The sequence below is a fragment of the Pipistrellus kuhlii genome, unplaced genomic scaffold (assembly GCF_014108245.1).
Source record: "Pipistrellus kuhlii isolate mPipKuh1 unplaced genomic scaffold, mPipKuh1.p scaffold_m20_p_58, whole genome shotgun sequence".
NCBI classification, from domain to species: Eukaryota; Metazoa; Chordata; class Mammalia; order Chiroptera; family Vespertilionidae; genus Pipistrellus; species Pipistrellus kuhlii.
Genome location: NW_023425560.1, coordinates 933,242 through 948,579, shown reverse-complemented (window position 1 = coordinate 948,579; position 15,338 = coordinate 933,242). Strand labels below are relative to the sequence as shown.

General features: G+C 45.3%; 1 protein-coding gene across 4 annotated transcripts in view; it reads right to left on the bottom strand.

Moving 5' to 3' along the window:
* FAM193A (family with sequence similarity 193 member A) overlaps positions 1 to 15,338 on the bottom strand; it is a 104,571-nt gene that overhangs the window by 40,760 nt on the left and 48,473 nt on the right. For 3 of the 4 annotated variants that reach the window (XM_045573983.1, XM_045573982.1, XM_045573981.1), the window contains exons 3-4: positions 2,300 to 2,409; positions 1,671 to 1,838 (exon numbers count right to left, since the gene is read on the bottom strand). In XM_045573983.1, the coding sequence (XP_045429939.1) occupies positions 1,671 to 1,838; positions 2,300 to 2,409 (278 nt within the window). The remainder of the gene's footprint in view (positions 1 to 1,670; positions 1,839 to 2,299; positions 2,410 to 15,338) is intronic. The other variant, XM_045573984.1, reaches the window with a different exon arrangement.

Genomic DNA, 15,338 nt, shown 5'->3' with positions numbered 1-15,338 from the left:
CCAACCAACTGAGCCACACTGGCCAAGGCACCTATTCCTCTTTATCCCCCACCATCTAGGCTGTAAAAGACAAAGGCCACATAAAATCCTGCAAGGGACCACATGACACCTTACACAAAATGTGGCTAGAACCCATTAAAAACCACTGTGGATAGTACACTTCACAGAGATGCTGAATTTTTAGCAAAACAATCTAGCACAGCAGTCCTCTAGCACATCTGCTCTAGCACACCTGTCCTCTGAGCCAGGATGTTCTTCATCTGCTGAACAAATCCACACAAGATTCACTCAGACGTACAAGCAGACTGGACACCTCCTTCTCAGTTACATGTAATGAGCACGGTGCAATCAGTCACACGCTTCATCTCCTTTCCTTGTCCACTGTTGTACCTTAGGGATGTAACGAAACGACCGTCGTACTTGTGCAAACAGATCTTCTGGAAGTTTTACAACCGAGAGGAAGGAGGGTGCAGGAGATGTTGTCACCACATGTACTGGCAATGCACTGCACCGTGTGCCAGCGGCCGTTCCAGGGGCACACGCACACACATGCACGCGTGCAATGTGGTTGGTGGGCAGACAGGGTCACCTCCGCCAGCGGGACCAGCCCTGGAAATGGCCTCACAGACACGCCTCCTGGCTCCACGGCATTTCAACAAGAAGCACTCGTGGACATAAAGACTAACAACAGACGGTCTGACTGCACGGGATGTGGACCTCTCCCATTCCCGACCACGCGCTTCCCGCCTCCGCCAACCACGGCCGCCGTGGCCTCTGCACACCGCGCTCCTCGCACTGCCTGCTGAACATTTTCCTCCAATTGTCTTTTACTCGTTAGCCTCTTCAGAAGCTGTGAAGTCGTGGCTCTCCTAGGCACATCACCTAGATTTTCCTAACACTCACTGGAAATCTAACTGCAGCAAAGGTCCCTGCCTCACCTGGAACCAGCTCAGGAAGAGCAGAGTTCACAGGTCAAACCCGGAACACGCTGGCAGAATCCACCACCCAGTCAGCACAGCCCAGGGCCAATCACCGCTCACATGTCCGGGGTAAACTAAGGCACAGCAACAGGAGTTTATAAAACCCCAAAGGTGCCGCCTTCAAAACATGAGAAAAAGAAACCAACATGAGAACCAATCCAAGAAATGTATAGCTCAAATTTATCATTTTTATTTGGAACATTTAAAAAAAGAGAAAAAAGATGCTAAGACTGAAAATAAAAATTATGTCCACCTCAAATTCTGCATTGTCATGAGCATGCAGGTCTGCTGAGGAGCAGATGCGCATTGTAAGCCATCACCGTCGGAGACACCCACAGGCAGGCCTGACCACAGCGCCGTCCACTCTCGCGCAGTGCATGTCCCGGCTGCCGTGCTGCACGGAGCCTGCGTGTCCGCACCCTGCAGGCGGGACGGCTGCCGGTGTCCTCCTCGGGCTGAGCGAGTGCTCAGCAGCACCCAGCACAGGGAGCACCGGGGTCACTCTCAGCCCAAGAGGCGGCAGAGGTGACTCCCCTCCTGCTCTGTGGGCACTAAGGGTGTCAGAAACCAGCGGTTGGAAACGAACACAGAAGGCGCCCTCCTGCCGCTGTCTGCGGAGCCCTGCCGTCACGGACCCTGTGAGCACAGCCACAGCAGCAGAGGGAGGACATGACACGGGGACACGTGTACCTATCCACGAGCTCCTTCACCCCCTCCTTATCAGGCACCAGGGACTGGTCTTGGTCGTCGGCCAGCGGGGTCCCCGCCTGGCGGTAAATGCAGCGGACCATGTAGCGCACTTCCGACCAGTAGTTCTGCAGCTGCTGCGGCTCCCGGTCCGTCTCTGCCGAGATCTCTCTGTGAGGCAGCACAAGGCAGGGGGTCAGGGTCAGTCAGCACCATCCTCGCCATCCCCCACGCCATCGCGGCCCACCGGTCCACACCCACTTCCTTCCCCACTCCATCTGGCTCTGCTGTCACTGCGGCTGGCTGGCACAGCCCCCGGGGTGCCCTCAGCCCCTCCCAGAACAGGGATGGGAATGTGACCAGCCCCGCTCCCACCTCCACCGCCTGGGCCCATTAGGCAGCTCTCAGCCACGGAGTCCTGGCCCGTCCACCCACCAACCCCGGGTCCGATGGCTGAGCCCCGGCCCCTGTCCCTCCTGACGACTCGCTCCCTCCGGCAGGTCCTCAGGCGGGAAGGAGGGCGGAGCTTCGCTCACTGGCCACTGGCTCCCTCAGGAGGGATGGCCTTTAGCAAGAAGCCGTCCTGCCCAGCCCAGCACCCACGCAGCGCCCCCCTCCTGTGCCCACTGTACCTGCGCTCGCTGCAGGCCTCACAAGCACAGGACGTGTCGGAGGGCAGCGGCTGGGCGCCCAGAGCCGGGGACCCGCCCAGAGGGCCGTGGAGAAGGAAGTCCTGGCCCTGCTTGAGAGAGAACAGCACAGACTCATGTTTAAATGCTCATGCAAATCTCAGAAAAATGCCTTTTAGAAAACACACAACCAAGACACTGAAACTTTCGAACGAATGTGGCAGGGCCTTTTACTCTCTGGCACCAAGGGAGAGGCACCAGACAGACCCCCAAAGGAAGCGGTCACATGGAGAAAGCGCTTGGCCCTCCTCCTGTCTCCCCCCAAGTCTGCTCTCCCCGAGGGGCTGGGTCACGCCTGAGCCGGTGAAAGGCTCTCCTGTCCTGCCCGCCTGGCTCCAGTGCTCAGAGCCACACGCGGGTCTCTCCCCGGCGGCCGGAGAGTTTAACCAGAGCCACCTCCTGCCTGGCTCCTGCGGTGATGGCTCTGCGGCTCTTCCAGGCTGATCCCCTCTCCAAACGTGAGCCAGCACGGAGCTAGCTCCCCGAGGGAACCTCCTCCCTTGGGAACAGACTCCCTTCCTGACCACGGTCTTCAAGGTTCGCGCAGACTCCGCTCCAACCTGCTGGCACTCACAGCCTTGGCCTGGAGCGCTGAGCCCTGTCTCTGAAGACAACTCTCCCTGCCACGCCTCAGCGAGAAGGTCAACACCTGCTCAGGGAGCAGGCTGAGCCGGCCACCAGCCACCTCTTCAGCCCCCCCAGGCCTGCTCTGTGAAGGTGGCCCCGGGACTGCTCCTTGGCCAGCCCTGTCAGCAGAGGGCACTGGAGGGGCACTGGGGCAGGTCTCCCCTGGCTCCCTGCTTTTCATCAGCTTGCTCCGGCCACCCAGGGGTAGGAGGGGTCCCCAGCGAGCCCACCAGCCGGGCCCGCAGTTCCTCAGCAGCCATTCTGCTGCCCAGGATCCTAGCCACACCTGCTCCCCTCCCCATGCTCAAGTGGCCCTTCCAAGTTCCTTTCACAGATCCGGGCAGCGGGCGCTCTGTGTACACGTGTCCCTGCTCACAGGAGTGGTGCGGGGACCTCCGTCACCGTTCCTGACCTGCTCCCGCTGTGTACCACACAGAAGGCTGCCCGGCCCTCAGGACCGGCCGGAGCAGCAACCAAGAACCAGGACAGTCACAGCTCCTGCAGACAGGGGTGAGGGTAAATACGGCCGTATAAACAGCGCACAAGACGACCACTAAGTCTTTAAGTGTGCACTCAGCTGAGACAGATTTTAACTATAGTTACTGTATTTGGTCTAAGTCCAATGCAGTTTAAAAGAATACTTTTAATACCCTAACTCCGTGGTTGGCAAACTGCGGCTCGCAAGCCACATGCGGCTCTTTGGCCCCTTGAGTGTGGCTCTTCCACAAAATACCACGGCCTGGGCGAGTCTATTTTGAAGAAGTGGTGTTAGAAGAAGTGCATGTTTAAAAAATTTGGCTCTCAAAAGAAGTTTCAATCGTTGTGCTGTTGGTGTTTGGCTCTGTTGACTAATGAGTTTGCCGACCAATGCCCTAGCTGGTTTGGCTCAGTGGATAGAGCATTGGTCTGCGGACCAAAGGGTCCCAAGTTCAATTCCAGCCAGGGGCACGTGCCTGGGTTGCCAGCTCGATCCCCAGTAGAAGGCGTGCAGGAGTCCGGTCAATGATTCTCTCTCATCATTGATGTTTCTGTCTCTCTCTCCCTCTCCCTTTCTCTCTGACATCAATAAAGAAAAAAAAAAAAATATATATATATATATATATATATATATATATATTTTTATTTTTTTTTTTTTAAAGAATACAACAAAACCTGCCACTCAACAATGTAAAATGCACAAGGTCCAGCATCCAATGACAAACCTAAGTAGCAGGAAAATATGACACCTAACCAGGAGGGAAAACTAATCAATAGAAATAGACCCCAAATAATTGATGTGATGCTACGAACGGACTAGGATCTGAAACTGGAGATGACAGATAAACTCCATGTGTTCAAGAAAGCAGAGGGGGAAGCATAAACACAAGGAAAGTGAAGGTGCAAAACACAAGCAAACAGAACTTCTGGAGGTGAAAAATGTCCTAAAAGATCAAATGACCACTCTGGTCATCGGTCTCAGTCCAGGGGGTGGAGCTCCTGGTCGCTGAAGCAGCCACCAGTCAGCCCACAAGTTTCCCCTGAGCGCCTCCCGTGAGGGCCCTGCTCGAGGTGCTGGGGCCGTGGCCGCAAACAAGACACATCCTGGCCGCTTGGAGCTGATGTGCGGGTGTGTGTGTGTGTGTGTGTGTGTGTGTGTGTGTGTGTGAAAGGGTATTAGTTTCCTGCTGCTGCTGTAACAAATTACCACAGTTAGTAGCTTAAATAGAATAACACAAGTGTATTGTCTTACCAAAAAAACAAAAACAACAACAACAACAAAAAACACACACCTTAAAAGAAAAAATAAACAGGATAGACTTTAAGAGATTAAACATAGTCGAGTATCAATAAACCTGAAGACAGCCAAAACCAGTTTGGCTCAGTGGATAAAGCGTCAGCCTGTGGACTGAAGGGTCCCAGGTTCGATTCCAGTCAAGGGCATGTACCTTGGTTGCAGGCACATCCCCAGTATGGGGTGTGCAAGAGGCAGCTGATTGATGATTCTCTCTCATCAATGTTCTAACTCTCTATCCCTCTCTCTTCCTCTCTGTAAAATAAAAATATATTTAAATAAATAAAAATAAACCTGAAGACAAGTAATAGAAATAATCTAAAATGAAGCACAGCAAGAATCAAGACTAAAAAAATGAGCAAAGCATTTGGAAGAAAATTAAGAAGTCTACCTCACAGGCCAGGGTGTCCCACATAAAAAGGGGATAAATGAACTAGACAAAACACCAGAAATGATGCAGCCGATGTGGACACTGCCACTAGCCAATTTGATTTAACTAAAATTCATAGCACAATCTTTCCAACAAGGGAACACAAATTCTTTAATGAAACATCAACCAAGGTTAGCCATAAAACAAATGTCAACAATTTTTAATAATTAAATCACATGGATATAACAGAATTGAGCTAATAATAACAAAAGGAGGGTCAAAGGTACAAACTTCTAGCTATGGAATGAGTCATGGGAGAAACAAACAGCAGGAGACTAAAGTTGACAGTACTATGTTTGTGTCTAAAAGTTGCTAAGAGAACAGATCGTTAGAATTCTCATCACAAGCCGGGACCGGTTAGGCTCAGTGGATAGAGCATCGACTTGGGGACTGAAAGGTCCCAGGTTCGATTCCAGTCAAGGACATGTACGTTGGTTGCGGGCACATCCCCAGTAGTGGGTGTGCAAGAGGCAGCTGATCGATGACTCTCTCTCATCGATGTTTCTAACTCTCTATCCCTCTCTCTTCCTCTTTGTAAAAAATCAATAAAAAATATATTAAAAAAAAATAAAAGAAAAAGTAATTGCTAACTGTGTGGTGATGGATGCTAAGGTCATAATCATTCTGTAATATACACAAGTATCAAGTTGTTACGTTGTACACCTGAAACTAATATATGTTGTATATTAAGTGTACTTTAAGAAAAAAGAAGATAAGCTGGCAGGGACATGCTCCCAGGAACAAGCTGGAATTACAATTAAACTACAGAAAAAGCCGAAACCGGTTTGGCTCAGTGGTAGAGCGTCGGTCTGTGAACTGAAAGGTCCCAGGTTCGATTCCGGTCAGGGGCATGTACGTTGATTGCGGGGACATCCCCGGTAGGGGGTGTGCAGGAGGCAGCTGGTCAGTATTTCTCTCTCATCAACATTTCTAGCTCTCTATCTCTCTCCCTTCCTCTCTGTAAAAAAACAAAAAACAAAATAAAAACAAAAAAATCAATAAAAATATATTTAAAATAAAATAAAATACAGAAAATCTTCCTGAGTAATCAATGGGAAACTCGGAGAGAACCCTGATACTCGAGGACCGAAGGTGGAGACCGCATTGAACTGGTAGGAGGGGCGGAGGAGCGAAAGGGCTGGCCCGGCACCCACAGGTGTCCACTGAAGTCCCAGAGAGATGTCTCAGCTATGGGGGAGGGGGTGCCTCGGAGAACTCTGGGATCTAATCCCCAAGCGGGCCCCCCAGCAGAGAGCACCAAACTGAGGAGGGTACCCACATAACATCTAGCTGTGGAAAGCAGTGGGGTGCCGTCTGCCAGGGAGTGGCAGCTGAAAATTGGGGCACCCTCTTAAAGGGCCAACACACAAAAATTCCCTGTGGAGCCACCCACCTTGTGCCCTGGAAGAGCAAGGGTGAAGAGGATTGGAGCTATGAGAGCAGAACCTAGGAATGGGAACTTGGGGGATAGAGCTCAGAAGGCAGACACCCAAGTTTCCCAGGCTGAATCATTCCCTCATGCAGAAGGACATCTTTCCCACATAAACACCTGCCTTGCCTGGAGGAAGACAGTGGACACACCCTATTGGAAAATACCTTGCCCTGAGGCCCCTTAGGAGATTAAAAGTAACAATAGCCTCCAGGCAGAAGCAACTGCCCCACCCTGTTGAAAAAACTCTCACCACACCTGAGAACAATTGCGGGGGGGGGGGGGGGGTAATTCAAGTTAGAATCCTATCAGTCTGAGGCAGAGGGGTCTCTGGAGGCTTTGAGTCTATGCCTGATCTAATTAATCAGAAACAGCCTTTATCATTGTCCTGCACTAGAGACTGAGAGGTGTAGAGGATCCACCTAATATATAGTCACAAACTCAAATAGAAAGCCAAAATGAGGAGACAAAGAAAAAAACCCACATGAAAGAACTAGAGAATTGTCCAGAAGGAGAGATAAATGAAGCAGGGATAAGAAATTTATCTGAATCAGAGTTCAGAGTAATGATGGTAAAAATGCTGAATAGCATGAAAAAAGATATAGTAACTATGAAAAAAGAACAGACTGAGATAAAGAATGACATACCACAAAAAACACATCGGAAGGAATATACAGATTAGAGGAAGCTGAGGATCAAATCGGTGAATTAGAAGACAGTTGAAAATATCACTCAGTCAGAGAACCAAAAAGAAAAAAACAATTAAGAAATAGGACGACAGCTTAAGGGAGCCGTGGGACAATGTGAAACATAACAATATTAGAACAGTAGATATGCCAGAAGAGGCAGAGAGGAGAAAGGCACAGAGAAGGTATTTGAAGAAATAATAGCATAAAATGCCCCTAACCTGGTAAAGGAAAAAGTCACACAAGCTCAGGAGGCACAGAGAACCCCCAGCAGGAAGAACACAAACAGGCTCATGCCCAGACACATCATAATTAAAATGTCAAAAATTAAAGACAAAGAGAGAATCTTAAAGACAGCATGAGAAGAGCAAACTGTTACCTACAAAGGAGTTCCCGAAGGCTGACACCTGATTCCTCATCAGAAACTTGACAGGCCAGAGGGAATGGCATGAAGTACTCACGGTAATGGAAAGCAAGGATCTGAGACCAAGATTACTATATCTAGTAAGGCTATCATTCAAATAGATAGTTAAATAAAGAGCTTCCCAGACAAATACATCACTACCAAGCCAGCATTATAAAAAAAAATGCTAAAAGGAATGCTGTAATGAGAAGGAAACAGATAGAGAAACCTAGCCATACAGAATTAAAATGGCAATAAGTAAGTACCTATCAATAATAACCCTAAATGTAAACAGACTAAATGCTCCCATCAAAAGCCATAGAGTAGCTGAATGGATACAAAAACATAACCCAACTATAAACTGTCTTCAAGAGACCCACCTCAAAACAAAAGATACACACAGGATGAGAGAGGAGGGGGGGGGGGGTGGATCTCCATGCAAATGGAAAAGAAAAAAAAGCTGGATTAGCAATACTTATATCTGACAAAATAGACTTTAAAATGAAGGCCATCACAAGAGACAACAAAAGTCACTACATAATATTAAAGGGATCAATCCATCAATCCAACAAGAAGATATAATCCTGGTAAATCTATATGCATCCAACATAGGAACATCTAAATATATTTAAAAAAAACAAAAAAACAAACAAACTTCTTTAACACCCCTCTGACTTCACTGGGGAGATATTCCAGACAAAACTTACCAAAGGAAACAGAGGGTCTAAAGTATACACTGCATCAAATGGATTTAATCAGCATTTCTAGAACATGTCACCCCAACACAGCAGAATATACATTCTTCTCAAGTGCATGTGGATCATTCACAAAGATACATCACATGTTAGGACACAAAACAAGTCTCTACAAGTTCAAGAAGACTGAAATCATATCAAGTAGATTACAGTGGAATGAAATTAGAAATCAACTACAGTAAAAACACCCCAAATCATTCAAACACATGGAGGCTAAATAGCATGTTATTAAACAATGAATGGGTTACCAATGAGATCAAGAAAGAAGGAAAAAAAACTTCCTGGAAACAAATGAAAATGAACACATAACAACCCAAAATCTTTGGGACAGAGCAAAAGCAGTCCTAAGAGGGAAGTTCATAGCACCAAGGCATACCTCAAAAAAACAAGAAATATTAATAATAAACTAACACTACAACTTAAAGAACTAGAAAGAGAACAACAAGAAAAGCCCAGAGTAAATAGAAGAAAGGAAATAATAAAGATTAGAGCCTTAGGGGGAAGAAAGGAATATTGGGGAATGGCTAAGATTATGGGATATATTGATCATGCTCTGTTTACCATTATTGCCTTGTGTAGCTTAAAGAAAGGACATTATGACCTGGCTGGGAGTTGTACACCATTGGGACCTGTGAGTCAACCTTGGAATGCAGTCCATTCTCATGGGAAGATTAACAACCTTGTTGCTCAAACAATGGAGTCCCACTTTAGCCTTCTACTTCCCCATGCCTATAACCCAATTTCCCTGTGTAATCTTTGTCCTATCCTATATAAGCAGGCAGAGCAGATTTTTGTGGATGATCTGCTGCTCTCCCATACTGTGGGCAGTATTGGAATAAAGTCTTTTTCTGAGTGCATATGGTCTGTCATTTCCACTGACCTGATATCTGCCATAATAAGAGCAGAAATATATCAGAGAATATATACATAAATATATGAATATATGAATATTCACAAAGATACATCACATGTTAGGACACAAAACAAGTCTCTACAAGTTCAAGAAGACTGAAATCATATCAAGCCTCCTCTTAGATTATTTATATATATTTATATATATATATAAATATATGAAATCAATGGAATCAAGAGCTGGTTCTAAAAAAAAAAAAGAGCTGGTTCTTTGAAAGGATAAACAAAAGTAATAAACCGTTAGCCAGCCTCATCAAGAAACAAAAAGAGATTAACATTTGCAATAACATGAATGGAACTGGAGAACGTTATGCTAAGCAAAATAAGCCAGTCAGAGAAAGATAAATATTACATGATCTCACTCATATGTGGGATATAATGATCAACATAATTTTGAGGAACAAGAATAGATTTATTTAGAGACAAATGGTAAGGGGGAGGAGGGTTTCGAAAGCAACCAAAGGACTTGTATGCATGCATATAAGCATAATGGACACAGACATTAGGGTAGTGGGGGCTTGCCCAGGGTGGGAATGGCTGGTGGGGGGGTGAATTGGGGGAAAAAGAGACATATGTAAAACTTTAGACAAGAAAAAAAGAAAAAAAGAAACAAAGAAAGAGGGCCCAAGTAAATAAAATCAGAAACAAAAGTGGAGAAGTAACCACTGACACCACAGAAATACAAAGGATTGTAAAAAAATACTATGAACAGCTATATGCCAAAAGCTGGACAATGGTGATGAAATAGACAAATTCCTAAAAAATATATAATCTCCCAAAACTAAATCAGGAAGAATTAAAAAACCTGAATAGGCCAATAACAACTGATGAAACAGAAGCAATAATAATAATAATAAAACTCTCACCAAACAAAAGCCCAGGTCAAGATGGCTTTACAGGCGAGTTTTACCAAACAATCAAAGAAGAACTAACACCTATCCTCCTCAAACTATTTCAGAAAATACAAGAGGAAGGAACACTTCCAAACTCTTTTTATGAGGTCAGCATTATTCTAAAACCTGATAAAGACACTACAAAGAAAGAGAATTACAGAATAATATCCCTGATAAACATAGATGCTAAAGTCCTCATCAAATATTAGCAAATTGCATCCAGCAATATATTAAAAAGAACATACACCATGATCAAGGGGATTTATTCCAGGGATGCAAGGCAGGTACAATATTTGCAAATCAATAATTGTGATACATCACATAAACAAATTCAGACAAAAAAATCACATGATGATATCAATAGATGCAGGGAGAAAAAAACATTCGACAAGAGAAACCAAGATGGTGACAAAGATAAACACCTAAATTGCTGCCTCACACAAGAATTTCAAAACTACAGACATCATCCAGGACCACAGGAAGGCTGGCTGAGTGGAAATTCTATAACTACCGTTTCCCCGAAAATAAGACAGTGTCTTATATTAATTTTTTCTCCCAAAGATGCGCTTGGTCTTATTTTCAGGGGTTGTCTTATTTTTCCATGAAGAAGAATACGGTACACATTTATTGTTAAATGAAAATAAAGGAAATTTATTACCTGTATACGGTACGGTAGTACGGTAGTTGTCAAGACAAACTGTGAATCCTACAGTATCAAGAATTTATTCATTTATTCAATGACAATCATGCCATCATCTTCTGGAACATCATCATAACAATCCAATTCCTGAATTTCCTGGTGAATTTCTTGTGACTCCATTTCTTTCAGAATCATTGGACCAAATCTCTCATGTTTAGCAATAGCACTGTCTTTAAATGAGTACTTCTTGTCAAGGTAGCCTGCTAGCAGTGCATTTGCAATGCAACTGTCAGTGATTTTCTCCCATGAATTCTTCACCCAAGTCACAACTTCTTGCAGTTTAGGTTTCACAAAGTTTCTGAGACAGAGCCTAGGGGGGCCTTATTTTCGGGGGATGCCTTATATTTCACTCAGAAGGAAACCTGTAAGTAGGTCTTATTTTCGGGGAAACACGGTAGAAGGAAAGAGAAAAGCAAACTGAGACTCAGAGGAGCTGCAGGAGGCAGAGATACTGAGGTGGACGTGCGAAGACTGGCAACTGAGTGTGCGGCTGGCTTTCTCAAGCGGGAGGGAGACACATGCTCCCGACTGCTCTGAACTCCAGTTCTGGGCGAGACTCTGGGAACCCAGACTCATTCAGGGAGAAACTGCACTGACAGGAAAGAAGAAAGCACACTGAGACTCAGAGGAACTATAGAAAGCAAAGGTACTGAGGTGCACACGGAGAGGGCAGGCAACTGAGTACGTAGCTGGCTTTCTCAAGCTGGAGGGAGACAAAAGCTCCCGACTGCACTGAACTCCAGTTCCGGGCGAGACTGGGGACCCAGACTCATTCGGGGAGAAACTGGGTTGTCTGGCAGCGGGCGGAATTCGAGGGCAGCTTTCTCTCAGAGGTGCTTAAGCGATTATCATGGGACACTGGGACACAGGTGCCTATTAGGACAGGGCTGGCAGAAAACCAATGTTGTCTGAGACTCCACCCCATTCAAGCTGAGCACAGAGGCTTTTGCAAGTCCTATCTCAAAAGGGTGTCTCAAGCACAGAAGTTCTCCCAGCTTAGACATAGCTGATCATCACAGCCAATTGGCCTGGAGGCAAATTCCTCCCGATGAGATCAACAACAAAGACTGCGAACACAGCCCACAAAGGAGTGCACAAAGAGCGTCCACCTCAGGTAACTGGGGAGGCTGAGCCACTGGGCCCTATAGGACTCCTAGCACACAAAGCAAATCTATCAACTCAGGGAAGCAGCCAAAATGCAGAGACAAAGAAACAGGTCACAAATGAAAGAAATGGAGGACATCAAATGACTGTATATAGAGTTCAAAACCATGGTTATAAGGTTTTTCAAAAATTTTCTAGGAAAGATCAATAAATTTAACAAGACCCTAAAGGATATGAAAAAGGGCCAATAAGAAATTAAGCATACATTGACTGAAATAAAAAATGTTATACAGAGATATAATAGCAGACTAGAAGATTGCAAGAATCAAGTCAAAGATTTGAAACATGAAGAAGCAAAAAACACCCAACCGGGAAAGCAAAAAGCAAAAAGAATCCAAAAATATGAAGACAGTGTAACGGGCTCTGGGAAAACCTCAAGCATGCCAACATCTGAATCATGGGGGTGCCAGAAGAAGAGAGAGCACAAGATACTGAAAACCTATTTGAAGAAATAATGACAGAAAACTTCCCCAACCTAGTAAAAGAAATAGATTTACAAGTCCAGGAAGCACAGAGAACCCCAAACAAAAGGAAGATACATAATAATTAAAATGCCAACAGCAAAAGACAAAGAGAGAATATTAATAGCAGCAAGAGAAAAACAGTTAGCTGAAACCGGTTTGGCTCAATGGATAGAGCGTCTGCTTGGGGACTGAAAGGTCCCGGGTTCGATTCTGGTCAAGGGCATGTACCTTGGTTGCGGGCATATCCCCAGTAGTGGGTGTGCAAGACGCAGCTGGTCGATGACTCTCTCTCATCGATATTTCTAGCTCTCTATCTCTCTCCCTTCCTCTCTGTACAAAATCAATAAAATATATTAAAAAAAAAAAAAGAGAGAGAGAGAAAAACAGTTAGTTACCTACAAGGGAGCAGCCATATGACTGTCAGCTGATTTCTCTACAGAAACTATGCAGGCCAGATGGGAGGGGCAAGAAATATTCAGTGATGAACAGCAAGAACCTACAAACAAGATTACTCTACCCAGCAATGCTCTCTTTCAGAACTGAAGGGCAGATAAAGAGCTTCACAGATAAGAAAAAGCTAAAGAAGTTAATCACCACCAAACCAGTATTATATAAAATGCTAAAAGGTATTCTTTAAGAAGAGGAAGAAGAAGAAAAAGGTAAAGATAAAAATTATGAACAACAAATACATACGGTATCTATCAACAAGTGAATCTAAAAATCAAGTGAATAAAAAAATCTGATGAACAGAATAAACTGGTGAATATAATAGAATCAGGGGCATAGAAAGGGAGTGCGACTGACAATTCTCAGGGGGAAATGGGTTTGGGGGTGCAGGAAAAGACTAAACAAAAATCATACACCTATGGATGAGGACAGTGCAGGGGGGGGTTAAGGGCAGAGGGTGGGGTGGGAATAGGGTGGAGGGGGGCTATTGGGAGAAAAATATGAACAATTGTAATAATCTGTACAATAAATATTTATTAAATTTTAAAAACTACAACATTCGACAAAATCCAACACCCATTTTGGATAAAAATTCTCACCAAAGTGTGAATAGAGGGAGCATATCTCAACATGATAAAGGCCATGTATGACAAACCTACAGCCAACATCATACTCAACAGGCAAAAACTAAAACCATTTCCCCTAAGGATAGGAACAAGACAGGGATGCCCTCTCACCACTCCTGTTACACATAGTACTGGAAATGCTAGCCATAGCAATCAGACAGGAAGAAGAAATAAAAGGCATACAAATTTAAAAAGAAGAAGTAAAATTGTCATTATTCACAGATAACATAATATTGTATATAGAAAATCCCAAAGACTCCATCAAAAAACTACTAGACTTAATACATGAATTCAGCAATGTAGCAGGATACAAAATTAACAATCAGAAATATATTGCTTTTTTATACACCAATAATAAACTCACAGAAAGAAAAACAATCTTTAGAGGGGATCCAAGATGGCTGCGCCCAGGTGAACACCTAGCCGCAGCCGCACACAACAATTTCAATAAAATACAACTAAAATATAAAACGGACATTGCCCAGAACTACAGGAAGGTTGACTGACTGGAAATTCTACAGCGAGAAGCAAGGAGAAAACCAGAAGGAGGCGCGGAGGAGCTGGAAAAGCCAAGGTACGGAGACGCGCTGCGCGGAGAGGACGGAGCCGGAGAGGAGGGAGGCGGAGTGCCTGGCGGGCGTTCCCTAGCGGAAAGGAGATAAAACTCCGACTGTGCTGGGCCCCCGGCTGCTCTGATCCCCAGTTTTAAGCCAGACCCCTGGGACTCAGGCTCAGCCATAGGGAGCCGGGCTGTAAGGCGGAACCCCGGGGAGAGGCGAAAGGAGGTCCCGGAGGCGCGCACACTGCGCACAGAGAAGGGACGGTCGGCTGTGCAGCGGGATTGCCCTGACGGGAAGGAGACTGGGGCTCCAGACTGCTGCGAACGCCACCTCCAACTCCACTTCCAACTGAACCGAACCCCAATACCGGGCTCATTGTGGGAGAGCCTAGACTGTCTGGCAGCAGGCGAAAATCGAGGGCACCTTTCTCTCAGAGGCGCCGGCAGCGAGCACTGAAGGACCCACATAGGGCGGGGCTGACGGAAGCCAAAGCTGCAGGCTCCACCCTGAAACCCCGTCCCATCTGTAACTGCGAAATGCGACAACAAAATAGACCACAAACGAAAGAAATGGAGGACAAAAAGCATCTGGATACAGAGTTCAAATCTACGCTTATAAGGTTTTTCAAGAATTTCCTAGAAAAGATGGATAAGCCTATGAGGATATGAAAAGAGATCAACTAGAATTAATAAGGAGTCATCGAGAAATGATAAGGGATCAACAAGAAATAAAGAATACATTGTCTGAAATAAAAAATATTTTACAGAGTCCTAAAAACAGAAGGGAAGATCACAAGAATCAAGTCAAAGATTTGGAACATAAAGAGCCAGAAGACACTCCTCCACAGAAGCTAGAAGGCAAGAGAATCCAGAAAATTGAAGATAATGTAAGAAACCTCTGGGACAACTTCAAGCGAACCAACATCAGAATTATTGGGGTCCCAGAAGATGAGAGAGAGCAAGATATCGAAAACATAATGAAAGAAATAGTGACAGAAAACTTTCCCCATCTGGTGAAAGAATTAGACTTACAAGTCCAGGAAGCATGCAGAACTCCAAACAAAAGGAATCCAAAGAGGACCACACAGAGACACATCATTATTAAAATTCCAAGAG